At 42.2% G+C, this 26,198-nt stretch overlaps 1 protein-coding gene across 6 annotated transcripts in view; it reads right to left on the bottom strand.

Moving 5' to 3' along the window:
- MFHAS1 (multifunctional ROCO family signaling regulator 1) overlaps positions 1-26,198 on the bottom strand; it is a 98,128-nt gene that overhangs the window by 43,707 nt on the left and 28,223 nt on the right. Inside the window, exon 2 of one of the 6 annotated variants that reach the window (XM_078069667.1) lies at positions 13,627-13,712. The exons of the other annotated variants lie outside the window; for them this stretch is intronic. Within the exon in view, the coding sequence (XP_077925793.1) occupies positions 13,642-13,712 (71 nt within the window). The 3' untranslated portion in view covers positions 13,627-13,641. Of the gene's footprint in view, positions 1-13,626; positions 13,713-26,198 lie in introns of those variants that run through there. 6 annotated transcript variants of the gene reach the window in all.

Below are 26,198 nucleotides of genomic sequence, written 5' to 3'. Positions count from 1 at the left end.
TAAAAAAGCCAGACAAAAGATAATCCTTTATGATTCCATTTATATGAAACTCTAGAAAATGCAAACCTAATTTATAGTAACAAAAAGCACACTGGTGGTCAGTGAGACTGGAACAAGAAAGAACTGACTGGAAAGGGGGAATGTTTAGGAGTCTATATAATCTTGAGTGTAGCAGTGATGATACACGTGTATAAATTTGCCACAACTCATCGAACAGTAAATTTAAAATGGTGCATTTTATTTTATGTAAATTATACATCAATAATTTTTTTTAAGTTATTCTGTTGGGCTTTCAAATCAAAAAAATTTTTTAAAGCAAAGCAAAAGGCCTGTCCTTCTTCCCTCCATACCCTAGTCTTTCTAATAAACCTCATACACAAAATCCACACAATATCCTCAACTTTCTCTTTCCCCTCCTGAGTATCCATCATGTCGTTATTTTAGAGGACTTTTTCTTTGTCTAACAGAATGAAAATTAAGCAAAGGAATACATGATGATACACACAGGACTTGTCTGATACTTAACTCTATGCATGTTAAAGAGAGACTTTAACTTCAGTCACAATTTGCTACTTTAAAAGATAAATGCTATTAAGCATTATAGAGAGAGAATAAGAGAATAATATTGACAAACTAGAGCACTAAATTTTATGAGATCAATAAGCACATTTCCTACAGGAACTATTTGTTCTGGATAGTAATTACTGTTACAACTTCCCTTTTCAAGAAAATCATGCCTGGGGAAAGAGAATAAAAAGAAATCAGGATTTTAAATTTAGAAGATTTTACGCAAAAATTAACTGAGAAAGAGAAAATGAGGTAAAACTGGTTCTTCTCAAGCCTCAACGGACATTAAGTAATTTAAAGATAACATTATTATTCAACTTGTGAAGAAAAGGTGGTATCTATGTAAAAGCCTTGTCAAACTGTAAAGCTTTGTAAACCTTTGAAAGCTACCATCATAAATGAGCCAGACTGTCCCCTTTAATATGGTGTAGTAGTCAGGTTCTCCAGAGAAACAGGACCAATAATGAGAGGGGAGGAAGATTATATATTAAAAAAAATAAATCAAAAATATGTGTGTGTGTGTGTATGTATATACATATATATACATAGGGTCCCCATCTTGCAGACAGCATGAGAATTCCCACGCTGTGCAAGATGGGGACCCTGGAAAGCCGGGGGTGCAGTTCAAAGGCCTGAGAGCCCAGAGCCAATGGTGTAGACTCTAGTCCCCGTCTGAAGGCCTGAGAATGAGGAGTACCCGGGGCAGGAGAAGACTGATGTCCCAGATCAACAGTCAGACAGAGAGCAAACTGCCCCTTCCTCCACCTCTTTGTTTTATTTTCAAGGTAAATGGAAGGGATTATATGCCCATCCACATTAGGGAGGGCCATTTGCTTTACTCCATTCACCAATTCAAATGCTAATCTCTTTAAGAAACACCCTCATGAATACACCCAGAAGCTATGTTGAATCTGGTTATCTGGGCATCCCCTGGCCTGGTCAAGTGGACACATAAAATTAACCATCACACATGGTATCAGAGAGAACACCGAACTAAAAATTAGATATCCTAGTTCTGGTCCCAACTCTACAGATTATGATCTAAGTGACCTTGGGCAAGTAACTACTTGCCTTTAGCCACAGTTTTCTTATGCAGACCCAATCTATACCCTTCTCATGTATTGCTCTGGAAACCTGATGACTACATATGAACAAACTCTTAAGACCATCAAGACTCTCAATCAAAGGTAATATTATTTATTCTTATCAGTTTGGTTCAGACAATTTAACACATTTTTTTTTAAAGATTTTATTTAATGGGGTGCCTGGGTGGCTTGGTCGGTTAAGCATCTGCCTTCGGCTCAGGTCATGATCCTAGGGTCCTGGGATCGAGCCCCGCATCGGGCTCCCTGCTCCACGAGAGGCCTGCTTCTCCCTCTCCCACTCCCCCTGCTTGTGTTCCCTCTCTCGCTGTCTCTCTCTCTGTCAAATAAATAAATAAAGATTTTATTTATTTATTTGTCAGAGAGAGAGCACAAGCAGGGGGCGTGGTAGCAGAGGGAGAAGTAAGCTCCCCACTGAGCAAGGAGGCTGATGCAGGGCTTGAGCCCAGGACCCCCGGGATCATGACCTGAGCCGAAGGCAGGAGCTTAACTGACTGAGCCACCCAGGCGTCCCAATTTAACACATTACTGATTACACATATCAATGGAATATTCTCATGATACACTTGGAACATGAGCCCAAGGAGTAACAATCACCTGGTTGAATCCAACTGTTTCTAAGAAATAAAAATCATCTAAATTCATTTAAAATGATGGTAGAAGATCCAGTACCTTCAATGTCTGGACCTGATCTGTCCCAGATGAGTATTTCCAGAGTTTTGATATCAACTCAAAATGAGCATAATAATTGGAGGGAAAAGCCCCATTAGCGTCTGGATGCGTTCTAGTATATGGAAAAAAGGATTTGCATATTTGTGCACTGTAACTGAATGTTTTTAAAGGATTGTTACTCATCAAAACATACACCCAAGGGTGCCTGGGTGGCTCAGTTGGTTAAGCGACTGCCTTCGGCTCAGGTCATGATCCTGGAGTCCCCGGATCGAGTCCCGCATCGGGCTCCCTGCTCAGCAGGGAGTCTGCTTCTCCCTCTGACCCTCCCCGTTCTTGTGCTCTCTCTCTTTCATTCTCTATCTCAAATAAATAAATAAAATCTTTAAAAAAAAAACAAAAAAAACAAAAAACATACACCCAAGCCCCAACTGTCCCCAGTCCCCTGTTATCTGGGAGGCTCCAACGATGTAACAAGATGGCTCATTACCATCTGCACTGCCCTGCCCAAATCTCAAGGGATGGGCAGCCATGAAATCACTGGTCACAAGACCACCACCGAACATATCATACTACACGAGAGCAAAGTGTCCTCCACTTGTTTTAAGGCACAATCTTTTTGAATGGATGATCATTTCTTAAACTTTCCTGTAGGGACGAGTCCATTATAGTTGGATGCTACGGATACTTAGAATCCCTGCTCCCCAGTCCCACATCACTGTGCGTCTACTGTAATTCTATCTGCCTCGAAGTCTGATTTAGTGATTTGCTTTGCTTTGTGTTATAAGTGTGCTCCCAAAATGATGGTGTGGAAGGGAACACTTAAAAAATTCTTAAAGGAACTTACCAATAATACATATTGTTATCTATTATAAATCCTTTTTTAACTAATCCACTTCTTATACAAAAGTATATTCTCCCATTGGGTTGGTTTTAAGCAAGGTAACATTGTGTGTAAACCTAGGCATTAAAAGCTTACTTGTATGTAATATTTTAAATATCTTCCTTTAACCCTAAATAACTAAAGAAAATAATAAAATGGAGGGCAATTACAAAGCAAAGCTCCCTAATAAAAATCATCAACTTACATATGCAACATCTCCTTAAGGATACTTGCAAAGGGGCACCTGGGTGGCTCAGTCAGTTAAGCGTCCGACTCTTGATTTCAGCTCAGGTCACAATTCCAGGGTCGTGGGATCGAGTCCCATGGCAGGCTCCGTGCTCAGAGCAGAGTCCGCTTGAGATTCTCTTTCCCTCTGCCCCTTCCCTCCCCCGAGCTGTGTGCACACGCGCACACACACGCACACCCCTCTCTCTCTCTCAATAAATAAAATCTTTTTTTTTTTTTAAAAGGATACTTGCTAAAAATACTGATGGCAGACTATGCAAAGATATTTCTTTTTGTTGTCTTATGGGAATGAAACCAGCACACACAAATCACTAGCTCCCTGTAAGCAAGCACACTTAATGCAAGAGGCAATATGAGTTCGCCAAGACCTTTTCAATAGTCAAGTAGAGGATCCTTATTTCAGAAATGACAACACTAAGGCCCATCGAGTCTTACGGAGCTCACTCTAGGTTACAGAGACAGATCAGGAATAAGAAGCCCACTATTCCCTGTTCTTCACTGCTCCACAAAGTCTCCCCCACCCCAGTGACACTACACCACCCTGTATTTGTTATGTGTTGATCATACAAAAGCCTTGATCTTACTACTCCAATCCCAGAATATGTCACCCCTTATGTTGCTGCGTAATTTTGGGAAATACGCCATCCTATTTTGGCAACTTGATGTAAGATTTTCTGAATTTAAAGAAAGAGGGGTATGTGTTCTGTCTTGGTACTAGAAACAAAAATGCCTCCTCAGTCTCGGCAAGGCATGCAGTTAAAAATAATCAGGGTCTGATTCCACAGTGAAAGAAAGCAATGTGAGAGGTGGAGAGTAAACAGGCTTTTCCTTTTTAATAACCTGATCTAAGTCATTGACTTCCTGATGTAGATTTGAAAGGGAAGCCCAGGAAGAAGCCCATGCACTCCTCCACACATTTTTGAGAGACTGTAATTTCAGCTGACTAATTTAGACACTGACATTACCTCAGCACACAGTCTATCACTCAACTTTTAAGTGACTGGCAAGGAACGTACAAACCCTGCTAAGAAGTCCATCCCTGACAGCATGCTGACAAGTGTGGTCTGGCCCAGCAGCACCAGCGGCATCTAGGGGCTGGTTAGGAATGCAGGACCTCCAGCCTTGCCCCAGACCTTCTGGATCACTATCATCCATTTGAAAGAGATGCCCAGGTGACTTGTGTGCATGTTCAAGTTTGAGAAGCACTGCCTTAATCCTGGCAACCACCTGCACTGTCCCAAGGAAATCCCGGGATGCTAGCTCGAATTTCTTCCCAACTGGCACTTTAAGACCTAAGGATGTTCACGGCATTCCATATTATCTCTTAGTTTTCTATCTTATGTTCTGGCAATTTTGATCTGCAAACTGGTCTGGCTTTAGCCAATACGAAAACAAGAAAGTAGGCACCTGGTTTGCATGCAAGAAAATGAGAGAGAAAGAGAGGGATCTGTGTTAGAGAGAGAAAGAAAGAGAGCGAAAGGCGGACAGGTTCAGGGTGGATGCCGAGGCCAGGAACAGGAAGAGGAGAGAAGGGAGGGCACAAGTGTGATTATTTCTGCCCTGCACTTCACCTTGGGCCCCCTCCCCACAAGCACTAGGAAATTCAGCCACATCTTACAGGCTAGAAACAGAAGACTGGCATTAATCTTAAATTTAGCTTTTACCCTAATGTCAGTGATAATGAATCAAAAATGGAAAGATAGAAACTGAGGAATTCTCTCTCTTTTTATCATTATCTGGGGCAGAATTACCCGCCTAAAAGGACAAACTATAAATAGCAGAAACCTATTTTATGTATGATTGTAGGATCAATTTAATAGGATTAAAAATCTGCTCTTCTCTGGGACTCTGACTGTATGGATGTCATGCTGAAAGACATGGGGACACAAATTCTAATCACTTAGAAGAGTGTGACAGATGGAGAGGAGAGCCCTCCCTCCAGTCTAGCCCTTTCACTCACGAGGGGGGAGAGCCTCGGGCAGAGGGTCCAGCTGCCATCAGCTTAGTCATTCCAAGAAATGGGAGAAATCAAAGTAGACAGTCCCCAAAAGTTCTTCCCTTCCAGCCCAAAAACCGTTAAGATTCTAACTTATATAATCATGGTCCCAACATTACTACGTCTTGTAAAACTGGGACAAACAACCCACAGTTGTTCTCACCAGATGCTGGCTTCAAATGCGTTATTTGTTCACTTTGGAAAACAGTAAAGCCTTCTTCAAGATACGACTCTATTCACACTTACGCAGGTTTCTTTACAAAAATACAAATAAAATATGCATGGGCCCATACATCAATCCTGTCATTGTTTAAAATTAGCATGACTCTTGGGGCGCTTGGGTGGCTCAGATGGTTGGGCGTCTGCCTTCAGCTCAGGTCATGATCCCGGGGTCCTGGGATCGAGCCCCGCATCGGGCTCCCTGCTCGGCAGGGAGCCTGCTTCTGCCTCTACCTCTACTGTTCCCCCTGCTTGTGCTCTCTCGCTCTGTCAAATAAATAAATAAAATCTTAAAAAAAAAAAAAAATTAGCATGACTCTTGCATTAATTTCTTATCTGAGAAGATCTCAAACTACACAGTTAAGATGCTTGAGGTTTTTTGTTTTTTGGGTTTTTTTTAAAGATTTTATTTCTTTATTTGACAGAGAGAGAACACAAGCAGGGGGAAGGGCAGAGGGAGAGGGAGAAGCAGGCTCCCCCGAGCAGGGAGCCTGACATGGGGCTCAATCCCAGGACCCTGGGATCATGACCTGAGCTGAAGGCAGATGCTTAACTGACTGAGCCACCTGGGTACCCCAAGATGCTTGAGTTTTGCAGAGGGAAGCTGGCTTCCATCCCCCAGCTGACCATAAGCCAGGAGGCCATGCAAGGTTAGATCTTGATTTCAGATGCTCCCTTCTCAGATCATCCCATGCACTGCCATTCCTCTCTATGCCAGGGCTCTCTGTATAAATACTCCAAACAAAGTCACATATTTGCATACTGGACTACTGTTCCCCCACCCCAATTAGATTTTCAACTCCTGGGTGCAGGGGTACTGGTTGTCACTGCTGCATCCCGAGGCATCAAACAGTGCCTAGCACATAGGGGTGCTCCATGAACACTGCTAAATCAGCAAATTAAGGTTCTAATACTGCGCACTTAGGTTGTTGCTTTATTTTTTAAAGAAGGCCCAAATATTGTCAGCATCACAAAGTGACTCTTGAATGAAGTTATGAACAACAACAAAAGATGAAAAAGGAAGAAAATGAGAACTGATTTCAGTTGCAATAAGAGGAGGAATAAGAGGACATTCAAAATGGACTAAGCTGGGGCGCCTGCATGGCTTAGTTGGTTGAGCGACTGCCTTTGGCTCAGGTCATGATCCTGGGGTCCTGGGATTGAGCCCCGCATCGTGCTCCCTGCTCAGCAGGGAGTCTGCTTCTCCCTCTCCCATTCTCCCTCCTTGTGTTCTCTCTCTCTCTCTCTGTCAAATAAATAAATAAAATCTTTAAAAAAAAATAAATAAGTAAATGCAGTTATGTTCTTTTTCCCTTAAAGCTAGGGACAGAGATTTAAACTGGCCTGCTTTCATCGATGTACAAAGACAATAAAGTAGTTGTTTTTTTTTTTACACTCTACTCAATATTGTGATTCTTTGTCAGGTATAATCAGCTAAACAAATAATGGACTTTTCTAGGTTAGTTCGCATAAAAATCAGAAATAGTTCTGAAAGGAAGAAAGAAAGGGAGGGAGGAAGTGGGGGGAAGGGAGGAAAGAGCAGAGCTATTTTCACAGTGAAAACCAATACTGGCAAGATTGCAACTGATCCATCTATGATGTATCAGAAAATCCATATTCCTTTTTAGTAGTATTAGCCCCATCACACAGCACATTGGGTAGCAAAGTGCAAACCTGGTGCATACCCAGTTAGAGCCAGACACAGGAACACTTTTCCTTCTGGAAAAAGGTTCTCAATTAGAAGCCTACAGTTTAATTAAATTGCTTTTTATAAGACTCTCTTGCTGGGGCTTGTATCATGCTCCTGGGGGTGCTTTCTCCTAACTGGCCTTTTCTGATCTTTATCCTAAATTTTTCTCTCCTTGATCCAGTGTTTACATAGCTTAAGCTTAGCGTTGCCCTGAGATTTATTAATAAAAGCACACTTATGTCTATGGAAAAGCATTGGGAAGATTAAATGAGCCAATAATAGCTTTTAATAACTATCATAATAAAAAAACTAAATAGGTTCCACACTCAACTTTTTATTTTTTCCCCTCAGAAATTCCTCTTCTCCCTGTCTTTCCCACTTGATAAACGGCAACTCCATCATTCTGGTTTCTCAGGCCAAAAACCTTTGTCTCTCTTGACTGCTTTCTCTCATAAGCCCAAGCCAAACCATCAACAAACCCTTTCGCTCTATCTTCCAAACAGAGCTAGAATATGACTACATTTTACCAACTCCTCAGCTAGTATATAGACCAAGGCACCACATTTCTTGCCTGGACTACTGCAAGAGTCCTACCTCACCTCCCTGCATTTACCCTTGCCTATCCCCATAAAACCTCTGGGGTTTTTTAAAAACATTTAATTTAAAATTTCCTCAGCTCAAAACCCACCTCTCAACTCTCATGGAGTTGGTGAGATTACAAGCATCTTTTATCTTCTCCTTCCTGCTTTAATGCAGGGACAATAAACATATTCTATTGTCCCTAGAAGGTACAGCCACAGGATTTTTAGTTTCTGCTTCCAATAAACTAGTTAGAAAAGTCTTGAGATGAAGATTCTCCGAAGTAGAAAGGATTTACTTAAAATGTAGAAATATGAAATAGAATATAAATTCATTGTTAAGAAAGCAAGCAGTTATATACTAAGAAATAAAAACAACCCATATTTAAAGTCGTCATGTATTAACTACCTAAATGAAGACAACTTTGCAGTAAATTCCCTGCACATCCCAGACCTTCAGAAAACATGAAAATTGACTAAAATTCTGCCTTTATCATAGTGGTGAAAGGAATATTTCCATTCTCAACCACTTCAAATAGCAGTCATCTAAAGTCAGATTGTTCTGCTTAGTACAACCGATACTCGGTACCGCCCATATGGCTGAACAACCTCCATTTCCCACCACATTCATGCTTAAGAAAAAAAAAATCTGCAGACAATGTGAGGGGGAGCATATTTGGTATCTCATAAGTAGGCACAAACAGGTACACAAATACCCCCTCCGATTTTGGCCTGTCTTCCTCCCTGCTGGGATGAGAGGTGAGAAAAGCCAAAGCACCAGCTAGACGCCGGCAGAACTGCACTGCTCGGAAACTCACCCGGGTCTGCCGGGCCCCACACGGGCCGCCCCGCGCGGCCATGGCTAATCCGTTCGCGCTTCTCGGTCTTTGCACGGGACGCAGAGGGTGTCCCGCCCGACAGCAAATGGCTCGGGATGGCCACTTGTGTCCCAATGTACTCTTGTCTTTAATGATTTCCAGCACATTTATCATAATAGCATTCCTCCTAGTCTTCAAAGAAAGGATTATAACCCCAATTTACACACAGCTGAACATGTTAGCCATTTTGAGGGAGTGACTCTCCTGTCATTTTCTGAAGAGCCAGTCAGGCTTAAAAATAAGAGTCATCCAATTTCACTTGCTTCTCCATCTCGAGCAAAGGATAAAAGGGAACACTGTTAATATAAAGAGACACAAATGTATCAGCAAACAGAACTCATGGGGAACTCAAAATCCCCTCATCATTGAACTTGAAACTGAAATATTAGAATACTTCAGGAGATCAAGGCCAGCCGTCTGGTTAGCAGCAGAGCTGGATAATCATTTTTAAACAGTAAGTAAAACATTCAGGAGAAAACTGAAACAAGGCTTTCTGTCCTTACATGAGGACTTTTTTTTTTAGGTTAAAAAAAAAAACCCCACCACCACCACCAACAAAACCCCAAACAACTGAAAAACACAGACTACTATATGGCAAGCCACTAGCCCACAGGCTACTTAACACAAAGAATTAAATGTCCACACAGCTCCTTTTACCAAACTCAGTGTGATATCGGCTTCCACACACAAGACTGGTTCAGAAAAAAGCGGTTAAATCAAACAACTTCTTTTTTTTCCCTGAAGGTGGGAAGGAGGTTTACCTCTGATTCCAAACATCCATTAAACCTACTTTCCTCTTAAATTGCTTTTTACACTTACCATTTCGCCCCACGCATCATGGGTAAGAGTACATAGTAAAGTAGAACACTCTGAAGCAATTCTGAAAGTGAACAGGTCACAGACTTTCATTCCTTCACCTACCCAGCCATGTATGTATGTGCGTAGGTATGTATCTATACATACAGATATGTAGATATATTCTATTTTGGTAATATATACTACTATAATGACAAAGTAACATAGGGGCGCCCGGGTGGCTCGGATGGTAAAGCATCTGCCTTCGGCTCAGGTCATGATCTCCAGGTCCTGGATGGAGCCCCACATCAGGCTCCCTCTCCCTCTGCCTCTCCCCCTGCTTGTGCTCTCTCTGTCTCTCTCTCTCAAATGAATAAATAAAAAATCTTAAAAAAAATAAATAAATGACAAAGTAATATAAAAATAGTAAGATACGTTACTAAATAGCAATATAATATATAGTAACATATACAACTACATAGTAACATCATATATATTGTATATATTATTATACATTAGCAATATGCATTCTGTGTATATATGTATGTTAATATGTATATCATGTATACATATATATGTATATGTTATACACACACACACACACACACAAATACTATGTCAGCGAGAAGAACATGGGGTTATCATAAAGGTATTTACTCAGTTGCACATTTGTACCTTCCCTCAGAACTCAGCCCGGAGTCTGGCACCAAAAGAGCCTCCTGTGGCCTGAAAATACATTGTGTCTCCTGGACGCAAAACGAGCAGCCTCAGTAGCTGCTTTACTGTGGTCAAGGGACCTACCCTTTTGTATAAATATACACTCGTCCTTTCTTTAAACTGCAAATAGGTAGGGGTAGATAAGCTTTACTTTCTAGCAAGAGCAAAAGTTATCTCCTTTCCCTTTCTCTCAAAGGGAACCAAACCCTGGGAGATAATTTATGGCTCAGAGCCCTAGTTGACTGGTATGACCCAGGGAAAATTCCATTTTGAGAAAATGTACTTTCCTTAAATACTCTGAGACAGAAAGCAGTCAGGTCTCTGACGAAGCAACTAGACTTTCTCAGGATTAGGTAGAAACTTTTAGAAAATCAAGGAAAATTAAAATACGTAAAGCCAACACTTTGAAATCTTTACCCCGAGCAACACTGAAGGCTAATACTATGCCTGTTCTAATGAAGATAATTTTATATGAATCATCCACTTTTGACCAGGTTTGAGGCTATAAAAATGAAAAATCAAATTGTAAACTTTTCAATCCAGTGGCAACTGCTTGCTATTAAACTAGTTTGCCCTTATAAACTATCAACTCTCAGCTACACCCCTTGCTAAATGTTAATAGTCACCTAAAGTTCTCTTTCATTACCTGAAACACAAACAACTTTAACATGGGTGTGACAACACACACTAATAATTTCCCACTTTTTATAAAATGTTAATAGCAAAAGTAACTCTCACTGAGACCGAACCTGAAAATACTTGCCGTATTGGAGACTTTGGCACTGATATTTTCCTGACAGTGTATTTCTAAATGATAGCAGAATTTTAAACCAGAAGAGACTTCAGGGGTTACTTAATCCAGCACCTCATATTAAAGATTAGCTGATAGGACCAGAGCGTTGAAATGTCCAAAGTCACAGAGTTAATATGTAGAAATAATATCCGAGGACCCTGAATTCCCAGACCACCACACTATCCATCAACCCACCTAACCCTTTACCACTAGTGTAATCTCAACAGAACTTTTTTTTATTATTATTTTTTAAAGATTTATTTATTCATTCGAGAGCGAGAGAGAGCAAGCATGAGCGGGAAGGGCAGAGCGAGACAGAATCACAAGCAGACTCCCCACTGAGTGCGGAGCCCAACACAGCGCAGGGCTCGATCTCATGACCCTGAGATCATGACCTGAGCTGAAATCAAGAGTCAGGTGATTAACTGACTGCACCACCCAGGCACCCCTCAGCAGAACTTTTCTTTGCCCCCATCTCCCACGCAGCCACTCCCTCTTCTAGCAAGTCCCGGATACACTCCAACAGCTCCGTGGATGGTTTTACTGCTCTGGGAACTCATCACCTACAGCCCATTGGCTTCTCCTTAAAGTAAACCTCCTCTGCTTCATAATCCAGAATGTTGCCTAGGGCTATGAATGGAAATTTGCCTCAAGGACTTAGGAGAAAATTCCAGAGTCAGGTGAATTACAAAAATTACCAGTCCAAAGTTTGTTTTCCCTTTTTATTAAGCTTTGCTTGTTTTCAGGATTCCCCACTCTCTCAAAAAGAAGCTGCCCTTTCCATTTGTGCTATGATTTAGATTTGGGTGCCTGATTCCTAGGAACTGGATTTACTGTCGGATCCCAAATACTGATGCTTAGTATCCTTAATATTTCTGGTCCTTAATGTTTGCAAAGTTTCTGTCATTTGAATGAGAAGTACACTGGCAAGTGAGGAGGACACTGGGCCTCAGACAGACACACGATGAGCAGTTAGCAAAATTCCTGCTGCGTGAATTCACAGATCAGTGCAGACCGCTCTTAGAAGTAAGGTCTGGATGCCACAAAACAGCCTCTCAAACTCTGCATGTGGAGTTGCAGTCTAGACAAGGTGATGGATTTGCTTGGCCGTTTAATCAAATTCAATACACCATGTAGTACTATAAAATGGAGTTTCAGTGTCTTGTTCAACAACCAGGGAATAACAAGTTTAAAGTACTTATCTACTGTTGCAAAACGGGACTAGAAACAAAACTCTATTCTTCCATATTATACCCCTTCCCCTTGCTTTATTTTTCTCCTTCCATTCACCAAGTAACACTTCAACTAAAGAATGGACTTAAAATAAAAACAAACACGGGAAGTTAATCTGAGTAAAACACTAGCAATAATGTTAAACTAAGATACATGGAAAATAGGAAGTCTCGATGCCTCCCGTGAACAAGGTTTTCTGGCACTGGTGACCTCAAGAACAATCACCGTGTCCTCCATTCTCAGTAAGACCACGGAGGCAGAGAATAAATATTTTCTCTGGGCACAGCTGAAGCTGCAATGTAAACTCCCGGCCACCAAGTGCATCCCTACAAAGGACTGAACGCTCCTCAGAAACCCTCCTGAGGGGCCCAGAAAGTGGGGGTGGGACGCCAGCTTCCTCTCAAGGGAGCCAGCTCCAGCACCATGCAAGCCACCCCCCGACCAGAGATTCTCTTCCAGAGGGTTGAGGTGGCCGGGGTGCCTGGCACGTACACATGTGATTAGCACGACTACCGAAAACATACCACGCGAGGTTTTCTATCTAGTGTCTGCTGCTTTCAGCGGCCTCAGAACCAATGGGAGCATTTTGTTTCTTTGCAAATTCTGTGTTTTCAGAACACCAGCACACCCTCATTAAGGCTGAGATTGCAACTTCTGTGGCCATTTGCCACTGATGCTCTTAATGACCATACATTGATTTGGTTCTCAAGTCTAGAGAAAAGAGCTTTCTATTTTTGCTTTCCCTAATAGAGTACAGCCAACAGAACACACCCCACCATGCAAAGCTCTAATTTGGCTGACAGCCGAACAAAGTCTGCTAAACGGTTTCTTGTATTAGGCTGTAATTGTTCTTAGCCCTACTGAGTCAAATTTATATTCTGGGAGAAGGGCATGAGTCCTCACTTCCAAAGACTTAAGGTCAGGACTGTTTATGTTTCCACAAAAACATTTATACCCAGACCTATTTCAGAGTCTTACTTTGTGGATGGGAAGATGGCCTAAAAAACCAATATTACCCAAAGGAGGCAGGAGCTCCTGATTCTATTCTCAGCAGCAACCACTGCCTGAATCAGCCTGTGTCTCTGCTCTGAAGCCCCTGATTTCATCCCTACACGCTCCACTTTCTCCTACCAGGAAAACGGGGAGATCACTCATGCTTATGTAGTTATGCTCTGTATACACACTGACCCACATATACATACTCACACACCCCGCAAAAATCTGGGGATTTAAAATACCTAGCGTTGTCATACCCTGCTCTGATCCCCTCTAGCTCAACAGATGACAATCTCCGTTCCTGCCTGTCCCTGCTCACCTCTCAGGAAGGAAGCAGGGTGCTGGAGAGCTGCAATGAGAGGAACAGAAAAGGAGAAGGGGTGAAGGGGGCCAGTACTTGACTCAACCACAGTTCCATAATCCCAGACAACTATTTCATTTGGCAATATGCATGATCTCCCAAGATGGCGGCTCAGGAACATAAAAAACTTGGATCAGGAGTGCCTGGCTCACGGAAGGCGAGGAACACTAGCAAACCCAGTAATTCAGGTCCTCGCTACATTATTTCTATAATCAAGGCTATCTAGTTGTTGCAGGTGAAATGGTCCATCTTCACTAATACTACTTGTGAAGGAGGGTAATTACTCTTATTTGCAATTTCCATCCTACAGTTCATGGACGTGACCAAGCCCCCTAAACACCTTGATTTGCCTTAGTTGTGGTCATCGTAGAATTATACCATTTCGGTTCAAAAAAATAGTTTCTAAGTAATGGACATTATAGAGGGTTGCCAGATGTAGCAAATAAAAATACAGGATTACCAATTAAATCTGAATATGGCATGGGACATACTTACCCGAAAAAATTATTTGTTGTTTATATAAAACTCAAGTTTATCAATATATGTATATATTGGACATACTTAGAATAAAACTAGTTGTTGTTTATCTGAAATACAAATTTAACTGAGCATCCTGTATTCTATCTGGCAGCCCTAACATTGCACTAGGCCCTGGAGAACAAAGATGAGTAAGATATGGTATCTGACCCCCAGGAGCTCACTGTCTGGTGAGAACCAGACCTGAACAAGAACAATACAGGTTACAATGGAGGATTACAGGCACTTACCAGGTACTTTGAAAAACACAGGCAAAGGACCCACTAAATCCTAATTTAGCACACCAATAAATTCTCTACCTTTTGTAGTAAAAAGAAATACTATGGAATTTTTTATTCTAGAGTTCTCTATCCTACAGATTCTATAATCCTGATTCATGAACTTGCTTAAGTGTTCCAAGTGTTCTTCCCCACCAGTGGGACATCACCCATCATTCCTCCTTCAGGAGTATTATCTACAGCGTTAAGAAGTAATCCCCAAGCTGGTTGAAGTTTCAGAAACTTCCAGGGATTGCTTAACTCAGAGAGCTGTGTCGATAACTTCAAAGGAACCCGCATGAAAGCACAGGGCCATGTGGCTTGCATACAGCAGGTGCTCAGTACGGGTCATCTGGATAAGGAAACTGAACTCTACCACTGCCACACCATCTTCATGTGTAAACCAAAAATCTCAACCACTGTGAAGAACATTCATTATGCTTTCTGCCATTCCTTGCATCTGAAGCAGGTTAGTGTTGAGCTAATCTAAAAGGAGTTCGAGAATACTGGCCATAAAACAGATTTTAAAAAGACAGATGAGCAAATAAACCGAGTTATTTACAATGCCAAATAATCTTGATGACTTGTGTGCTTTGAGAGTTAGCATGGTTTGAGAGTTTGCCTCTTTCAGGGGCGCCTGGGTGGCTCAGTCGTTAAGTGTCTGCCTTCGGCTCAGGTCATGATCCCAGGGTCCTGGGATCGAGCCCCACGTCGGGTTCCCTGCTCGGCGGGAAACCTGCTTCTCCCTCTCCCACTCCCCCTGCTTGTGTTCCCTCTCTCGCTGTGTCTCTCTCTGTCAAATAAATAAATAAAATCTTTTAAAAAAAAAGAGAGTTTGCCTCTTTCAGATACAGCTTAGAGGACGATCTTCACCATCTCTGTTGAAATGAGGGATTCCCCACATACTACTCATGTACACAGCTCTGAAAGTAAGATTTTGGGCCCATATTTGGAAAACTAACTCTCCCTTTTATATCCTGAGGTCTTTTTTTTTTTTTTTGTGCCAGCAGCCAAGGGAGTTGGGCAAGGCACAGAGTGGACGGGTCAGGTGGGGTCAAGCAAGGACAGTGCTGGAGTGACCTGCCCCAGTCCCACGTGATTCTCTCTTGATGGTGCTAGGCACTCTGGCAGGTGTCATCTGCCCAGCCTGGCACAGATATGCCTCCAGCCTACAAGTCACCTGAACCCCCTTACGAAGGGCTACTTCATTTCCCCCTTGATATCCAGATCACAGGAGTAAAAGCAGAAGGAAGGTAAAAAGAAAAAGAAGCAAAAAAAAGAAATAGGTGGTATGTACCTATTTCCTGCTGGAATTGCCTTAGACTACGGTAAAGAGGACATGAGGGCTGTCAGGTGCATTAGGTAAGGCTTTGGGGTCCACTGGTGGAAAACCCAGAACATATCAAAGACAATAGTTCAGACTTAAAATTGGGTAATTAGCTTAACATTATTTTACTTACAAGGTTTCATGTCTCGGCGTTAAAAATACTAACACTTTAAAAAATAAAATTCCCTTTTATTCCCAGCCCATTCATCTGTGCATCCCCAGCACTTAGCAGTGTCATGGCACACAGCACATGAGCCATGATGTCTGATAAACCGATGAGCTCAGGGATGGTACCCGTGAGGTTTCAGCCCTAGCAGCCAGGGTCCCCATCACGGGCACCCACTGGGTACTGCACACAGGAAACTCTGCAGCTCCAGGGTTCTGTTGATACGCTTTCCTAACAGCCAACATCATTCTCTAGGTGATGCAGAGAAATAAGTATATTCAAGTTCTCATCTTTCAAGGCCCGAAATTAGAACTTACTCAAAACCAGACACATTTACAAGTCAGAAAAGCAAAAACACGATTTCCTAATGCATCAAAAAAAAAAAAGAAAGTCAACCTGTTTATAATTTTGTTTTGGAGGCAGTACAGAAGGAAACATTTTGGAAAGCACTGCCAAAATCTAAAAAGAAAAACAAAATTGTAAAAAAGCCAAAAACAAATTCAGGCCATTAAACAAAAAGGGGGGCGGGGACTGCATTAATTCAAGGCAATAAAGATTTAAACATAAAGTTTGTGAAAGATTTAATTCCAGATGCGGCCCCACTAGTTAACTATTAAACAGTCAACTTAACTTTCATTGGTTGGAATAGGTTTGCTTCTAATTTAATATCCCTTTCAGATCTCTGACTCCATAATGAGATTCCGTGCAAGCCAAAATATGCCAACTTTTTCTGACTTGAAATAAACATGTGAACTTTCTGGACTTAGGTACTTTCTTTTTCCTCTTATTTAGCTACAAATAATCTAGTCATCTCAGCCACATTCAATAAGCAATGTACAAATAAAAACATACACATATTTGTATATAATATATACACATAAGTAGTATATATATAACATAATATGCGTATAAATTAAAAACAAAAGTGAGTACAAATAACTGACAAGTGAAATTAATTAAAATAATGAAATTAATTTTAAGAATAATTTTAATTAAAAATGAGTTCAGGGGGCGCTTGGGTGCTCAGTCATTAAGCGTCTGTCTGTCTTTGGCTCAGGTCATAATCCCAGGGTCCTGGGATCGAGCCCCGCATCGGGCTCCCTGCTCCACGAGAAGCCTGCTTCTCCCTCTCCCACTCCCCCTGCTTGTGTTCCCTCTCTCGCTGTCTCTGTCAAATAAATAAATAAAACTTTTTTAAAAAATGAGTTCAGGGGCACCTGGCTGGCTCAGTTGGTGGAGCATGTGACTCTGGATCTCGGGGTTGTGGGTTCGAGTCCACACAAGTTGTAGAGATTATTTAAAAATAAAATCTTTTAAAAAAATGAGTTCAAAATTAATCAGTCTTCTGTTTTGTGAGCTTCTGTTCGAGCCCCACGTTGAGTATAGAGATTACTTTAAAAAAACTTATCAAACTGTACACTTGAAATATGTGCAGTTTATCGTAGGTCAACTGCACTTCAATAAAACTATATGACTTTTAACTCTCTGTTAACCTAACAAAAGGTGACATTTACAAACTAACTTTAAAAGTTGCCTAAAACCTAAAGCCACTTTTCCTCTCTCGTTAGCCGGTAGCGTCTGCTCATCTGCCCCACTTACTGATATGGACACAAAGTTACCAATAATCTATCAACACCAACTTTTGGGAAAACATTCTTTAAACAGATTGAGAAAAACTAAGATGATTCAAATACCTGAGCGGCACCAAGCAAAATGCTCTAATACTATGACCAGTGTATACTACTCTGGGTCAATCCCTCCCTCCAAGTCCGACCACCTTTGATCCGACCCAGAGCGATAGCATCTGTCTAATACCTGGACACAAACTGGAAGGGGGTCGGGGGGTGACTAAGGAACCAGGAAGGAAAAGAAGGAAATGGTCTAGTAAGTGCTTACAATGTGCCAGGCATTGTTACGCACTTTTACACACATTCTCTTACTTACTCTTTACAACAGCTCTATGAAAGAGATGTAGCTTGTATATACTGAAGGAAACAGACTCAGATGTCTCCACGTCATTTAAACATAAATAAATCAAAGTGCTTTTGTTCACCCTCTTTTTATTACCCTTTGATACGTAAGAAAATTCTAAATGGCCCATCCATTTACAGATTCAATATTGAACTGTTTATTGGGACCTAGAGCTACAAACTAGGTCTATACTACTTAAAATGATTATGGGGGCGCCTGGGTGGCTCAGTCGTTAAGCGTCTGCCTTCGGTTCAGGTCATGATCCCAGGGTCCTGGGATCGAGCCCCACATCGGGCTCCCTGCTCCGCGGGAAGCCTGCTTCTCCCTCTCCCACCCCCCTTGCTTGTGTTCCCTCTCTCGCTGTGTCTCTCTCTGTCAAATAAATAAATAAATAAAATCTTTAAAAAAAATGATTATGTGATACCACGATTACTATATTAAAATGATTATGCCTTTTGGGGTGATAAATATGTTCATTATCTTGATTGTGGTGATGGTTTCATGGGTATATACATACATCAAACTTATATTGGGGCACCTGGCTGATCTTGGCAATGTTAAGTTCGAGCCCCACGTTGAGTATAGAGATTACTTTAAAAAAACTTATCAAACTGTACACTTGAAATATGTGCAGTTTATCGTAGGTCAACTGCACTTCAATAAAACTATAAAAAGAAAGTTTATGCCATGGATCAGAGCTAAATAGATATAAGGAAAGTGAAAATATCCATAACTGATAAGGTATTTTGAGTCAAAAAAGCTATACAATGAATACAAGCAAGATTTCTCTATCAGCATTTCTCAAAGTATATCCTATATAACACCAGCTCTAAGGGATGTTAACAAGTGTTACACACACACACACACACACGCACACACGCACACACACACACAGAGGTTCTGGAGTCACCTAAGTTTGAGAAATGCTTGGCTAAACAAGGCTCACCATGTTTCTTAACTGTGGAACTTCTCAGAGGCTTTCTCCTATGCTGAGATACTTGGTGCTTTTCAAAAACAGCTCTATAAAAATATAGCTTTTCTGAAACTAATTTGACCAGAAACCTTTTTTTTTTTTTTTTTTTTTTTCAGAAGATCTCCTGGGATTGCTAATCCACACAGTGCACTTTGGGAAATGCTGCTCGAATTCACAGGCTCGTGGGATCTGGACTGGCTGAGAGTTTCGAGAGCAGTGAGGCTGGGCTTCTCCGATCTCAGTCCCAAGTGTAACTGCAGCTGTCGCTCGCTCACGAGTCCCCTCCTCCTTCACAACAACGGGGGACAGTGAGCACAACTCAGGCAATAGAGAACAAGGAGGGTGTGAGCAGATATCCCTAAGTCAGGTCCTGCTGCAGAAGTCCTCCCGATCCCTTCTAAATTCGTGTACTAGGGCTGCTGTAACAAAGTACCACACATTTGAACAGGAATGTACCGTCTGACCATTCTGGAAGCCAGAAGCCCCAAATCCAAGTGTGTGCAAGGCTGGTTCCCTCTGAGGGCTGGCAGGGCAAACCCTGTCCCAAGCCTCTCTCTCTCTCCTTGGCTTGTAGATGGCTGTGCTCTCCCTGTGTGCTTGTCTGTCTCCAAGTTCCCACTCTTTATGAGGACACCAGCCATGGTGGACTGAGCCCCTCTAATGAATTCATTTGAACTGGATTACCTCTTTTCAAGAGTGTCTCCAAATAAGGTCATATTCTGAGGTACCAGGACTTAGGACCTCAACATAGGAATCTAAGGGGACACAATGCAACCCATACCACCCTTCAATATAGTGTTCAACTGGCAAGAGATTTGTGAGACTTCCAGTTTACAGATATACCCTACCTATGGAAATTGTAACCTGCCAGATTTTGTTATCTATCTGAATATTCTTCTGTATTCTCTGACGCTTTCATTGATACTACGGTTTGGTAAGCTATCTTTATTCTGTTATAGAAATAGATTATAAAAAATGTTTCCTTCATCTGAAAGCTACATATGGGTAGCTTTTACCCTGTTTCTGTTAATGATCTACTGAGCCCACCCTATGTCGGGCACATTATTCATCAACCTCACGTCCCATTAAAGTCAGTATTTTTTCATATTTAAAGAGAAGGGGGGGTGGGTCGGGTAACTTACCCGAAGTCACACCGCTAGCAAGAAGCCAAATGTTGGGATGTGCATCCAAGTCTGGCTCCGGAGTCCCCCCCTCTCCTCCCCACCACACTCCAGCTCTAAATCCGGGATGGCTGCATTACCTCCACACTTTTACTGAGGTTTAATTCACTCAGCAGGGAAAGACGTAGTCTTGAGAGGGGGGGAAAAATCAAGAGCTCTATTTTAGACACGAGATGCCTATTAGATATTCAAATGGAGGTACAAAATAGGAAGCTAAATATGCTAGCCTGAAATTCAAGGGGTAGTTGGAGCTGGAGATCCAAGTTTCTCGTTCATCTGCATATGTATGGTACATGAAGACCAAGGAGTGGATGACATCACTTCCTGATACTGGGCACTTGTCCGCAAACTACGTGCAAACAAGCCACCTCTTCTTTTGTATGATCTGTGAGCTCAGAGACTTTTGGACATTTTTGAAATGGTTCGAAAAATGAAAAATATTTCAACACGTAAAAACTGTCTGAAATTAAAATATCAGAGTCCATAATAGTCTCCCTGGAACACAGCTACACTCCCTCATATTTATGGGACACCAACAACTGCTTTTGTGCCACAGCGTCCGAACTGAGTAGCTGCGACCACACGAGATGGTCCGCAAAGCCCACAAGACTTATTATGGGGCCCTTCACAGCAAAGTTTGATTTCCCCAGAGGGAGAAGAGAAGCCTAAGGCAAGACATACCCTGGTGGCCTGCAACACGAGGACACTGGGGCGAGGAAGCACACCCAGCAAAGGCGACTGGGCAAAGCAGATAGTGACGCGAGAAGACCACCGCGCGTAGGATGATCCCCAAAGCAGCAAAGAAACAGGAAGCCAGGGCAAGGCAGTGTCTCCAGAAGGATGGAGGGAATGACAGTGGGGTCCAGTGGGAAGAGGACGAGGCCACTACCACATGGGCATCACTGAAGACCAAGACAAGAGCAGCTCTGGAGAAATGGTGGGGACAAAGTCTGACTGAAAGAGCTTCAGAGGGGGGCACCTGGGTGGCTCAGTCAGTTAAGTGTCTGCCTTCGGCTCAGGTCATCAACCAAGGGTCCTGGGATCGAGCCCCGCGTCAGGCTCCCCGCTCAGCGGGAAGCCTGCTTCTCCCTCTCCCTCTGCCGCTCCCCTTGCTTGTGCTCTATCACTTGCGTGTGCACTCTCCCTCTCAAATAAATAAATAAAATCCTTTTTTTGTTAAAAGAAAAAAAGGGGGGGCTTCAGAGAAAGAATGGGAAGCGAGGAAGTAAATACGGAGGATGAACAATGTTTCTGAGGAACTTTACTATAAACAGGGTGGAGACAGCAAGAGAGGACCATCAGGTAAAAAACATGCTTTGGTTGTTCAAGAAAGGAGATATTACAGGCGCACAGGAATGATCAGGTGGAGGGGAAAGTGAAGCGCAGGAGAGCGGGGAGCACTCACTGTAAGAACTGAAGGCTTCAGAGGAGACAAGCGTAGAAGGCGTCCCTGAGTAAGTGGCTGGGACAGGGGTGGCTCGTCTATGGGACAGGCAAGGCCAAGACAGGATATGGGGACAGATACACTAAGCTGGCAGATATAGTGCCAGGAAGATGAGGAAGTTCTCATCCTACTCCTTTTTCCCAGTAAAATAAGAAACAAAGACATTAGCGGACAGGGGGACAAAGGCTGCTGGACACTCACGGAGAAGAGAAATAAGAAACTGTCACCCCTGAGAGGGAGAAGGTAAACCGACGAGGGTTGGGTAGCAGGACTGTCTCACATTCTCAGGGGACACTTGAGAGAGGTGATGTCATACATTTAAGGGGAAATTGTGCAGCGTGGTTGCTGGCCTTCAGCTACGTTCCAATACTGAACAGCAAAAAGATCGTGTGACAAGGAAGCGGGGCTGAGGGAACTGAGGTGAACAGGTGGGGTGAGGAAGTGGAAGACAGGGTCAAGGCGGCCAGGTCCACACACACTGCAAGTCCCAGGGGGATCAAAGAATGTTTAAGTAGATTATGCAAATAATTAACTCAATATGCCCTATACATGTAGGTCTTCAAATATTACATTTTTCAAAACTCCAAAGCAGAGTCTTGTCTAGAATCCAAGCTGGGATCTGGTGGGAGTTTTCTCGAACAAAAATATGATATCTTAAAGAAGCGGTCACCCCTAAGCACCTACCAATCAATCATTTTCTCCAGTCAGGGGAAAGGACTCTATGAAGGTCCAATATCATTCACTTCACATCTTCTCTGTGAAGCCATGAGTGATGAGACACGTGAGCAAAGCAAAGTGGGAGGAAGGGAACAGGCTCTGGGGAGGAAGCAGATGCAGCCCAAGTGGGAGAGAAGGGAGAATCCGGAGGAGGAAGGGGGGGGAGATGAGGTGAGAAAGAAGGAAGGGAGGAGATGGTGACAGTAATGATTAAAACCACTTAAAAAAAGGGGGGGCGGGAATAAAAGAAGTGATGAGTTCTACACACGGTGGTATCAAACATTGTTCATCCTCCGTATGACAGAGAAGTCATCAGCACTGGGGCTCCAAACTCATCAAACACCAGCTGCCCCTTCTTCCAACACACTAACTGTCATTTTTAAACATCATTTTTATTAAAGACAGTGTGTTAGTTTCCCAAGGCGGCCATATAAAATACCACAAACTGGGTGGCTTACACAACACAAATGTACTGTCTCATTTCTGGGGGCTGGAAGGCTGAGACCTAGGTGCTGGCAGGATGGTCCCAACTCTGAGGGCTGACCCAGGTCCCCTCAAGCTTCTGGTGGTTGCTGGCAATCCCGGGTGTGCCCTGGCTTCTGCTGCCCCACCCTGACTGATACCCACCTTCGTATCCACACAGCGTTCTCCCTGTGCGCATGTCTGAGTCTACATTGCCCCTGTTTCTAAGGACACGAGTCACAGTGGATTAGGACCGACCATAACGTTCTCACTTTGACTGATGTCCCTCTGTAATGACCCTATCTCCAGGACCTCCACATTCTGAGGTACTGGGGGTTAATGCCAGCTTATCTTGGGGGGGGGCCACAATTTAAGCCATAACAGACAGCAAGGCTAGTTAGAATGCAGATAACCTAAGGGCAGATACCCATTTTCAAAGAATTGCCTCCAAAGATGGAGGGATTTTATACACAAAGTACATATTTTACAAATTTGGTAGGGACTAATGTTAAATGTGGAACAAAACACAGTTTTGTTAAATTTCATGTCAATGTATGATTACATTAGAAAGAATCTCTCAAAGCAAAGGAAGTAGTTTTGGAATTAGACTTTCTGCATTCTGGCGTTTCCAATGCGCAAGAATATGTAAGTGATATTATCCTGAGAAAGGAGGAAGGGGAGAAGAAGAAAAAAGAAAAAATTCCATATTGCACCCCCCACGCTCTTGCCACAACCTAGAAAAGTAATTCCTAACATATAGATGTCTTTTTTTATCATAAGCTGAAGATTTTCCTAAATTTGGGGTGATATAAAATATAAATTAAGCATAATTTGTACCCCAAGGCCCTTTTCAAGAAGAAGCCTTTGGGACAGAGGGAGGGCATGATTATAAAGGAGCAGCAGGAGAAGTTTTCTGGAGAGTAATGGAATGTTTCTGTATCTTGTTAGTGGTGGTGATTATATGAATCTATACATGAGTTATAATTCATAGAACTATATACCCAGAAGAGTTAATTTTACTGTATGATAATTTTAAAAAGAATATTTAATGAGGTGCTTGGGTGGCACAGTTGGTTGTGTGGACAACTCTTGGTTTCAGCTCAGGTCATGATCTCAGGGTTTTGAGATCGAGCCCAGGGTGCAGCTCCGTGCTCAGCATGGAGTCTGCTTAGGACTCTCTCTCTGCCTCTCCCTCTGTCCCTCCCCCTGCTCAAGCACTCTCTTTCCCCCTCTCTCTCTCAGATAAATAAATCTTAAAAAAAATAAAAAGAATATTAGCACTTGGTGTCTATTTTTCAACAATTTTAAGTGACATCTGATATTAATCCCATTTTTTCAGATAAGGAAAATGGCAGCTTGAAATTAAATAACTTGCTTAGAATTAAAACACCTTACATGGAGGATGCAGGATTTGAAACCATATTTGGCTGGCTCCAAAGCTTCTACTCTCTTCTACTGTTCCAAAATACCACCAAAAAAACCACTGAAGGACTTCATTTGGATATGCCTGCCCCTTCTCGTAGCTGCAAATCCTTGATCAAAAGGCTATTGTCAGAGGGAACACACACACACACACACACAGACCTGAGATTCCATAAAGAGAGCACAGAACAAAACATGGAAACCCATCCCACTTCCATAACATCGTTTCTTGGGTACACTCTCTTCTGTGACAGATGTCCAAAAACAGCCTATGTGCTAGGTGTCAACAATCTCATCTCAATTGCTAGGATAACTCCATTCCACATAAGAAGAAGAACCACCTGCCCTCCCCGTCCTCTGCACTCAATTATTAGAAAGAGGAGAAAACATACCATAGTTAGGAAACATAAAGCATACATTCCGCTCTTCTCTTCCATTTTGCTTGAATGGGTCTCCACTTAGACACCTAAGAAAACAGGGCATCGAGGTGACAGACACTGGTCACTGTTGTATTGGGTTCTCTAAAATATGTCTTTTGGAGTTTCCCAGGGTTCTTCACGGATGCTGAGTGTGGCCCCTGTCACCATCTTAGCAAACAATGAAGTTTAGTCATAGAATGAAGTGACAGCCACTTGTCCAACTGGTCTTCTGCACTCCAAATGGAAGACTAGGAAGACACCCAGAAGCAAATCTCCTTAAGCACTCATCATCTCACTTAAGACAATGGCTCAATACATTCAACCAATAACTAATGAGTCAGTAGGAGGTCATCCACTAAGTAAGGGCAAACTGTACCGATTCCTTTTGAAAACTGTTAAGGGAAGCTTGCTCTTGACAGAATGCTCTAGTTTTCAGGCAAACCGAATTGCTGGTCTTGTTTCCATTTTTTTCTTCAGGTTCATATGTATATATGTTTATGTATACAAGTCCACAGCCCCTTATTTCTTCAGTAAGAAAACCCAAATACCTTTTTATAATCGCTACAACGGAGACAATGACAACCAAGAGCTGTATTTTAGTCTCGTCTGTGACCATGACAAAGTCTACACCTGACTTTTAATTTCGTCACCTAAATTCCTTTGGGCAGGAGCAACAAATTCATCTGTATATCCATCCACTGTAATTCCAAGGTCAAAGCCCTCAAGGTGGCAGAGATATATAAAGTATCTACTGAACTGAATTAAAGCACAATGAGGTAAAATAAAAATGCATAACTTAGAACGAAAAACTGAGGCTTGTCTTACAAAACCCTTGGAATTTAACCACTGCAACGTAGTCTTAAGCTGTAGCCATTGCCAAAAGTCTTTCTAATGAATCAGAAAGCAAACAAAATGTCTCCTATTAGTTGAACCATATGAAATTGCTGCTTTTTTGTAGGTCAAAAACACTAGATATCAACATTTCCTGCGGTTCGACCTAATAAAGTATAATCAACCACACAAGTTAAGGTAGAAAACCTGGATATATCTTCAGTAACATGTTTCACTGACCAAAATATTCACATATAAAGGATATGATCACAAGGCATATAACTGCGTTCATGTGAAAAAAGAGTATTGTTTCTGGAGACCTAAGGAAATCATTTTAATCAGAACTTACTTTTGCAAGTTAAAGCTTTAATGAGGTCTAATTTCCATAAAATAAAATTCGTTGATTTTGAGTGTAGAATTTGATGTGTTTTGACAAATGTATCCACTTTTGTGATCACCACAATCATGGTGTGGAATATTTCTATCACCCAACAAAGGTTCCCTTGTAGACATCCCCTCCCCACACCACTAGCTTCCTGTCAATGTAGCATTCTGCCTTTTCTACAATTTCCTGTAAATGGACTCATACCATATGTGCTTTTTTTTTTTTAAGATTTTATTTATTTGAGAGAGAGTGCACACATGATGGGGGACGGGTGGAGGGAGAGAGAGAATCTCAAGCAAACTCCCAGCTGAGCGTGGAGCCCTACCCCATGACCCTGAGATCATGACCCCAGCCGAAACCAAGAGTCAGACGCATAACCGAC

The sequence above is a fragment of the Halichoerus grypus genome, chromosome 3 (assembly GCF_964656455.1).
Source record: "Halichoerus grypus chromosome 3, mHalGry1.hap1.1, whole genome shotgun sequence".
Lineage (NCBI taxonomy): Eukaryota > Metazoa > Chordata > Mammalia > Carnivora > Phocidae > Halichoerus > Halichoerus grypus.
Note: the sequence above shows the minus strand (reverse complement) of the source record. Positions and strands in the feature narration are given on the sequence as shown.